We start from the raw sequence: 8,896 nt of genomic DNA, 5'->3' as shown, positions 1-8,896 counted from the left end.
CTTAGTCATCAGGCCTACAGCGTAGCCCTCGAGTCCTTCAAAGCGGCCCTCCAAGCACCTGAAACCATCGTGCGATAGCCCCACGGTGGGCGCCAACTGTCGTGGTTTTGTCACGGCAGATGTCCTAGAGAAAGGACTTAGTCGTGGAGCCATCGCGACGGGTTAGCTTGAAGGGGTTAAACCGGACACAGGGACGCAAGAGAGTTTATACTAGTTTGGCCCCTTTGATGAAGGTAAAATCCTACGTCTAGTTGTGATGGAATTGATGGGGTTTCGATGACTAGGGAGCAAACAAGCTTCGCCTATGTCTCGAGTTGTTGTCTGTTGTCCTTGAACCGCCGTCGGGTCGTCCCCTTATATACACGGGTGACGCCCGTCGGTTCGCAAAGTCCCAACACCGGTCGATATTCGTATCCGGGTTGGTCTCTCCTTACTCCTAACTTACAATACAAGTTTATATACAAATACCGGTTTACAGCTACAAGTCTTAAACCGACTACGGGCCTTAGGCCCTCATCTGTCTTCTTGGGCTTTAGCACTCTTGAACTACTGATGAAGTTGACCCGGCCCAGATAGGCCGGTTTACGCCCAGCAGTAATATCCCCAACAGGGACCGAGAGCCGAGTTCCCACAATGGCATCGTCACACCCTCATAACCTAGATGTACAGAGGATTACCGCCCGGATGGATGGGCGGCGACAGGAGGACCGCCCGCGGCAACTGATAACCCAGAAGTATAGGGGATCAATTGTATCTTTTTTGATAAATAAGAGTTTCGAACCCAACGAGGAGCTAAAGGTAGGATTTATATTCCCTTCAAGTTCTATTGGCCACAGATATAACTCTATGCACACTTAACATTCGCTTTACCTAGAACAAGAATAAAACTAAAAGTACTCTGTAAGTGTGAAGGGATAGGTTTGCAAGAATAAAACTAGGATTACTTAGAGGAAATATAACTAGGAGTAATTTGCAAGATAGTGAAGTTAGTTGTTTAGTAGAAAGCTTTTTCTAACACAAGAAAGTTATTTGTCCCTAGGCAATCGATAACTAGACCGGCAATCATCATTGCAATTTTATATGAGGGAGAGGCATTAGCTAACATAATTTTCATACTTGGATCATATGCAGTTATGATTGGAACTCTAGCAAGCATCCACAACTACCAAAGATCATTAAGGTAAAACCCAACCATAGCATTAAGTAACAAGTCCTCTTTACTCCCATACGCAACAACCCCCTTACTCGGGTATAAGCTTCTGTCACTCTCCCCACCCACTATAAGAGAATCACAAACGTATTGAAACACCCTACAAAGGGAATCCCACACGCTTTGCGCGACACAGAGGGCACCATAGGACAGCATCAAAATAAAACATACAACTCAAACCAATCACGATCATCAACAAACCCATAGGACAAAACGAATCTACTCAAACATCACAGGATTGCCACATATCATTGGATAATAACATATAGCATTAAGCACCATGTTTAAGTATAGATTACAACGGGTAGAAGAGGTATTACAATGCTGCATAGAGGGGGAGAGAGTTGGTGATGATGGCAGCGAAGTTGTTGTTGTAGATCGTCGTCAAGATGATTGCCCCGATGGCGTTTCGGCACCACCGGAGAGAGGGGGAGAGAGCCCCCTCCTTCTTCTTCTACCTTGGCATCCCCCTAGATGGGAGGAGAGTTCCCCCTCTGGTCCATGGTCTCCATCCTCGTGAGGCCGGCTCGTGGGGCCTCCTCATGAGGCCTACCCTGCGAGGGTAGGTCTCGGGGCCCCGGCCGTGAGGCCCGTGCCTGTCACATGGGTGACACCCTATTGTCAGGATAGGGATGGCAGGGTATGGCGAAGACCGGTTTCCACTTCGGTGCTAAGGGCACAACGGAGCCAGCCTCCCTCCAAAGCAAGTCCCAAAGTTCTAACTTTGGTGAATGAAGACCAAGACAGCTCGGCGCCCAGGACAACCGTCATCGCCGAGCCCACTCTTACATCAGGATAGCGCCTTTAGCAGGCGAAGACCACCTTTGGCCAGGATAATCCTGCGCCCTTGTCCCCCTTCAAACTTGCTGCCCTGTGGACACCTTTCCCGCTCATATTTTCAGGGAAGAGGGCCAAGTCATGAGAAGAAGGAAGGACAACCATTGTAGAGGGGGGACCTTTTGACTCCTTCCTCACCTTGCCTTGTAGCTCCAAGCGCGTTGCCCACAAGCAATCCCAATCAAGCAGGAGTAGGGTTTTACACCATGACGGTGGCCTGAACTTGGGTATCTCGCGCGTCCCCTTCGGGTCTAGTGAGCCCGTGGGAGTTCAGCCGCAGTCATCATCGTGTCTTAGGTCGCAAAGCAAAGCCCTCTAGAGTTCAAACCCTAGTTCTTTGAGAAGTTCCTTTTACGTAGATCCTAAACTCCGACAGACTCAATAGAATACCCCATTGTCACCGCGGGTATCAACATGCAAGACATACATCAAGTGATCTCAAATCTAGTATTCAATCCAATGCAACGAAACCTCAAAGAGCAAGACTCAATTCATCACAACAAGGTAGAGAGGGGAAAACACCATATGAGCTGACTATCGTAACAAAGCCCATGGTTACATCAAGATCATGCCGGATCAAGAACATGTGAGAGAGAGAGAGAGATCAAACACATAGCTACTGGTACATACCCTCAACCCCGAGGGTGAACTACCCCCTCCTCGTCATGGAGACTTCCAGGATGATGAAGATGGCCTCCGTTGATCATCTTCCCCTCTGGCAGGGTGCCAGGAAAGGGCTCCAGATGAGATCGCTTTGAAACAGAGGCTTGCGATGGCATGTAAGTTATAGGTCAACTTTCAGAAGTTTCTCAATACATAAAAAAATTTGGCGTCGGTTTCACATCAGGGGGGCCCACGAGGGACCGACGAGCTCAGGGGGTGCTCCCAGGCTTGTGGCTCCCCTGGCCACCCTCTGGTCCACCCCCGGCACTTCATGGATCTCTTTTGGTCCATAAAAGTCACTGTAAAGTTTCATGGCATTTGGACTTCATTTGGTATGGATTTTCTGGAAAACCAAAAACACAAGGAGAACAACAACTGACACTGGGCACTGGGTTAATAGGTTAGTTCCATAAAAAATCATATAAAAGTACACCAAAACCATATAATATTGTTGTAAACATGGCATGAATACTTCATAAATTATACATACGTTGGACAAGTATCATGAGGTGACATGGTCGGCGGCGAGGAGTCCTTGGGTTCGACAGCTAGGCTAGCTAGAGCTCGTGTGCGAGTGTTAGAAGAGAGGGGAAGGAGCAGGAGCTCACATCGAACCTGCAAGGGTGGTCAGTGGGCTCGAGGGCCCAATGGAATGGTCGAATCGACGACATATATCTCGGTTGCTCGGGTAGAAGACAATGGCGCTAACGACGATGTGGTGCTTCCTCGCTCGAGTTCTTCGGCTTGGAGATGAGGAAGAGCTTTGGGGAGCATCTAGACACAATGATGCAACGAGAGGTGGGCGATGGTACGAGAACTACGACGACGTGCTCATGGCAGCTTTGGCCATGAGGGAGAGATGAGGAATGAGGGCGAGAGTGAAAGGGTTGGGCTCGGGGACATGCATGTCGTCCTTAGCCAGCTCTAGGCACTCGACGGCAAACAGGAGGTGGCGGTGCGCATGCTCGCGCGTGTCCTCTTGGCGAGAGGTGGACGATGACTGACCACTGGGCTAGTTGGGCCGGACGGGTTGCACGGCTCTCTCTCTCTCTATTCTTGTTTTTGTTTTCTACTTTTGTAATTTGTTTTGATTTAGTTACTGGACTAAATTATTTTTTAAAATTCTAAAAATAATTGTGGGCATCAACTGAAATATTCGAGAGGCCCTCAAATAATTCTAGAATATTTGGAGTAACAAAACTATTTATAGAAATTATTTGCTCCAACTCAAAATAGTATGGATTAACCCCAAGCCCAAATATGTCCTGGAAAGTTCATTGAAAATTATTTTAAGCTAAACCTATTTGAATTAATTTGGTGCTAGGGTTGTGAGCATCCCCATTTCAAGTTTCAATTAAAGTAAACCATGATGCCACAAGCAATACTATCCTAGGTGCATTACCAAACTAGGGATGTGACATACTATTATCCCGCCCTGTTCTCCGCAATAGGGCGATTCCGTTTTGCATCCATTGACCAGGCGTGTGATCGTCCGGTTAGTCATCTGGCGCGCTATCTGACAGCCGGGTTCCTTCTGGTTAACATCCTATCTTAGGAGCTGACCCGCACTAGAGAGGAACTTGTTCCTACAAGAGCGGCATACGTGCCTGCTCCTTTTGCTTTTGCACCCTTAGCTACCCCAACCATTCCACCCCCATCTATCCTCACTGCTCCTGCTAGCTCACTTGGGTAGCCGAACACTTTGTCTAGTACTCATCGTGAGTCCCGAGCTATGTGGTCATAGAAACCACACCGGCGACAGCGCCAATCCTTGTTAGGAAATGTAGCATGCAATTTTAAAAAAAATTACGCTCACGCAAGATCTATCTAGGAGGTGCATAGCAATGAGAGGGGGAGAGTGTGTCTACGTACCCTCGTAGACCAAAAAGCGGAAGCATTCGACAACACGGTTGATGTAGTCGAACTTCTTCTCGTTTCGACCAATCAAGCACCGAACGTACGGCACCTCTGAGTTCTACACACGTTCAGCTCGATGACGTCCCTCGAACTCTTGATCCAGCAAAGTGTCGAGGAAGTAGATGAGTTCCGCCAGCACAATGATGTGGTGACGGTGATGGTGATGTGATCTGCGCAGGGCTTCGCCTAAGCACTACGAGAATATGACCGAGGGTGTAATCTATGGAGGGAGGTGCCGCACACGGCTAACAGAAGTTGATGTGTGTCCTAGGCGCCTCCCTCCCCTCATATATATATAGGTGGGAGGGAGAGAGAGCAGCCAAGGGGAGCGCCCCAAGTAGGCCGAATCTTACTTGGAATCCCTCCCCTTCCTTCCCTCTTTCCCCCTTTCCTTTCTCCTCTGGTGCGGCCCATATGGGGCGGGGGGGGGGGGCAGTAGCCCTTGATGGCTGCTATGTTCCCCCTCTTGGCCCATTAGGCCCATATCTTTGTCGGGGTTGCCCGGAACCCCTTTCCGGTGACCTGATATGTACCCGGTACCCCCAGAACACTTTCGGTGTCCAAATACTATCGTCCTATATATCAATCTTTATCTCTTGACCATTAGAGACTCCTCGTCATGTCCGTGATCTCATCCGGGACTCCGAACAACATTTGGTCACCAAAACACATAACTCATATAATACAAAATCGTCATCAAACGTTAAGCGTGCGGGCCCTACGGGTTCGAGAACTATGTAGACATGACCGAGACACCTCTCCGGTCAATAACCAATAGCGGAACCTGGATGCTCATATTGCCTCCTACATATTCTACGAAGATCTTTATCGGTCAAACTGTAATGACAACATATGTTATTCCCTTTGTCATCGGTATGTTACTTGCCCGAGATTCGATCGTCGGTATCTTCATACCTAGTTCAATCTCGTTACCGGCAAGTCTCTTTACTCGTTTCATAAATACATCATCCCGCAACTAATTTATTAGTCACATTGCTTGCAAGGCTTCTTATGATGTGTATTACCAAGAGGGCCCAGAGATACATCTCCGATACTCGGAGTGACAAATCTTAATCTTGACCTATGCCAACCCAACAAACACCTTTGGAGATACCTGTAGAGCATCTTTATAACCACTCAGTTATGTTGTGACGTTTGATAGCACATAAGGCATTCCTCCGGTATCCGGGAGTTGCATAATCTCATAGTCAAAGAAATATGTATATGACATGATGAAAGCAATAGCAATAAAACTGAACGATCGATATGCTAAGCTAACGGATGGATCTTGTCCATCACATCATTCTCCTAATGTTGTGATCCCATTCATTAAATGACAACAAATGTCTATGGTTAGGAAACTTAACCATCTTTGATTAATGAGCTAGTCTAGTAGAGGTCTATTAGGGACACAATGTTTTATCTATGTATCCACACATGTATCAAGTTTTCGGTTAATACAATTCTAGCATGAATAATAAACATTTATCATGATATAAGGAAATATAAAATAACAATTTTATTATTGCCTCTAGGGCATATTTCCTTCAATCCTAGCGGCACTCGGAACGAGGGTGGCCGGTGTAGAGGCACTTGTAGAAGACGCTGGCCTTGCGGGTCTTGCCAGAGGTTGCGTCGAGTGTGGTAGCATTGCGTGGTGGCTAGGGCGATGGCGACGCTGATGAGGGGAGCTCTAGTGTTGGCGAATGCGAACAGTCTCCCATGGGACTCGTCCCATCCTCTGGCTCCTCCACCGGCAACATGTTTTGGATCTCAGAGCGCGAGATTCGCCTAGGGGTGACCTCGATTGCCGGGAGGGTGGTAGGGGCACCGTTGTAGAGCACCACATGATACGAATGATGAGGGCTCACAGAGGAGGATGGGCTCTCCTCCAGCCAGTGTAGCTCGCGGGGGCGCCCCTGATCGAGGAAGTCGAGGAGGCCATGGGGCGGTGGCTCGGGGCTTAAATTGTGGATGCCGGGGCCGGAGTGGCCACCCGTGGTGTCGTGGGGTGGGTTGGTGGCTAGGAGCAGGGGCCACACGTTCGGTTATTTTCTTTAACAAAGTATAGACGCAGACGCTCATATATACGCGTATACAATCACCTCTGTGAATGCACACACGTATACCCTACCTCTATGAGCACCTCCGAAAAACTGAGCATGCATATCATCTTGAGATTTTACAAAGTCACCTTAATCGCCTCATAATTGACGGAAACATCTCCTCCCACTGAACGCGCATCATCACAAGTCCTATTTCAGAATAAATGCGAGCACTAGTAGAATTTAAACTTTGATGGGCTGGAATATCATTGTCCTTCTAATCATCCAACACAGGTTGATTTGCACAGGCTATCATTGGCAGCACGAGTCAACATGCCAAGATACCTCCAAACGTGTGAACGCAGACAACATCACATACATGGTATGAACGCATGCCTTCCTCATGACGAAGGTCAAGGTCAAGGTCGTCGCTGAGTGCGAACCTCCGTGAGTTATGACTGATTTGAAAGACTGAAACACACATATATGAACATATAATCCCGGGGCCCAGGAGGCATTCGTCACCAACCAACCTGTCCTCTGCCTAGAGAGGATGGCGCTTGCTGCCCGTCTGCGCTCCCTGGTGCTGCTCGTGTCGCACGGGAGGCCACAGCTGAGCTCATTCTTCTCCTCCTCCGCCGCCGCCAGAAGCGTGCCGCCGCCCATCCCAGGAGCTGATACTCCTCCGGCCGCTGCAGCCGTCCAGACCCCAGGTAGCATGGTAACCAGCACAGATTAATGCTTCCTGCACGCACGCGTCTCCTTCGGTTCCATTGCTAACAGATACTCCATTACGTTTTGCAGCTCCGCCGGATCGTCCACGCACCAAGCAGGAAGAGACTGTTGTTCACCCACTCCCTGGGGTGCCACGCCCACCCCCACGCCCACCTCAGGCCGTTAAAGATGTAGCCGGCAAGGTTTATCCGAACGCCCCAGAAGATCCTAGTAGTGCACACCCAACTCCTGATCAGGGTTCATCTAGCACACTTGAACCTGTATTTCACATCTTTGAAGATCCTCGACACCGGCTTGTTGATCCACCGGGTCGACCTCCACTTCCAGCCGTTAAAAGTGCAGCCGGCAAGGCTTATCTGGACGCCCCCGAAGATCCCACCACACACCCAGCTCCTAATACTGGTTCATGTAACGCATCTGAACCTGTATCTGCTGGCATCTTCGAAGATCCTCGACACCCAGTTCCTGATCCATCAGCTAGGGGGCGTAGCGCCATGACCGACGGCGACGAGCCTGCGCAGTGCACCGAGGAGCATCCTAAGTACCCAGTTCCCGACAGTTCAACTGACGAGGGCCCTGTTGAGGAACATCCTGCTTACGCTACTCCTGGTTACGGTTCATGTAGCACACCTAAGCCTGTGCCTGAGAAACCTCCCTCCGGCACCTACGAAGATGTTAAGCAGCGGGATGTTGATCCACCACGCCCCGCGCGCGAAGGCGTTGGACACCAAGTTCCTGATCCGCCAGGTAGGGGGAGTAGCGCTTTGCCCGAGGCCAGAGCAGTGCACCCAGGGCCCTCCGAAATACCCAGCCCTGGGCAGTTCCAAGTGACGACATCCTTCAGACTGAAGTCATAGGTACGAACTAGATCCTAGTATCCTACTGCTATTGTATAGCGTCGGAGAAAAAACTGGGCAGCTTCCCTTTGGCTTCTCCCTGTACTGGGCTGTATATACTGTAGACTCGTAATTTTATTTGGGATGAAGTGATCCAAATTCTATCGTGTTATACTAACATAGTACAAACGGTGTGGACGTTGCGTCGATGTGTACTTGTCCTCCAAAGATTGTTATGTATTGCCTCTCATATATATATATACCTCATGTAGTCTCATCTAAAACCGGCATGTCGTCTCGTGCTTATAATACTCTTCTGTTATACTGGATTGCGCCTTCGTGGGTTCATAGTTTTTTCTTGCAAAGTTTTCATGTTAAATCCATGTTTTTCGTGTCTCGTTTTATCTATTTTTTATGGTTACTGGCTAGTTAGTTAGGCTGTTCGTAATGGGAGTATCATAGTTAGTTATGCATGCCAACTAAGCAATTTTGATGAAGTGGTATAGAATTAAATGAAGAAAGAGAGGCTTGAGTATCATATCATGATACCGTATCATATTAAATGATGTGTTACTTTTGTGTCATGCATGACAATAAATATAGTCTTCTATGATACCAACATATGATACTATGCATTAGGGATGTAGTATCAT

The 8,896-nt window shown here is 48.5% G+C and overlaps 1 protein-coding gene across 1 annotated transcript; it reads left to right on the top strand.

The window, feature by feature from the left end:
• Positions 1-7,178: 7,178 nt before the first annotated feature.
• Positions 7,179-8,523, top strand: LOC123151868 (proline-rich receptor-like protein kinase PERK10). Its single transcript, XM_044571509.1, has 2 exons — positions 7,179-7,385; positions 7,477-8,523. Exons 1-2 carry the CDS (start codon positions 7,226-7,228, stop codon positions 8,262-8,264), a joined length of 948 nt encoding a protein of 315 aa, XP_044427444.1. The 5' UTR covers positions 7,179-7,225; the 3' UTR covers positions 8,265-8,523.
• Positions 8,524-8,896: the final 373 nt, after the last annotated feature.

The sequence above is a fragment of the Triticum aestivum genome, chromosome 7A (genome assembly GCF_018294505.1).
Source record: "Triticum aestivum cultivar Chinese Spring chromosome 7A, IWGSC CS RefSeq v2.1, whole genome shotgun sequence".
Taxonomy (NCBI): Eukaryota; Viridiplantae; Streptophyta; class Magnoliopsida; order Poales; family Poaceae; genus Triticum; species Triticum aestivum.
Note: the sequence above shows the minus strand (reverse complement) of the source record. Positions and strands in the feature narration are given on the sequence as shown.

Coding starts and splice junctions, on each gene's coding strand:
- LOC123151868 (XM_044571509.1), top strand. CDS start 7,226: ATGGCGCTTGCTGCCCGTCTGCGCTCCCTGGTGCTGCTCGTGTCGCAC. Junction 7,386..7,476: donor TGCAGCCGTCCAGACCCCAG/GTAGCATGGTAA, acceptor TACGTTTTGCAG/CTCCGCCGGATCGTCCACGC.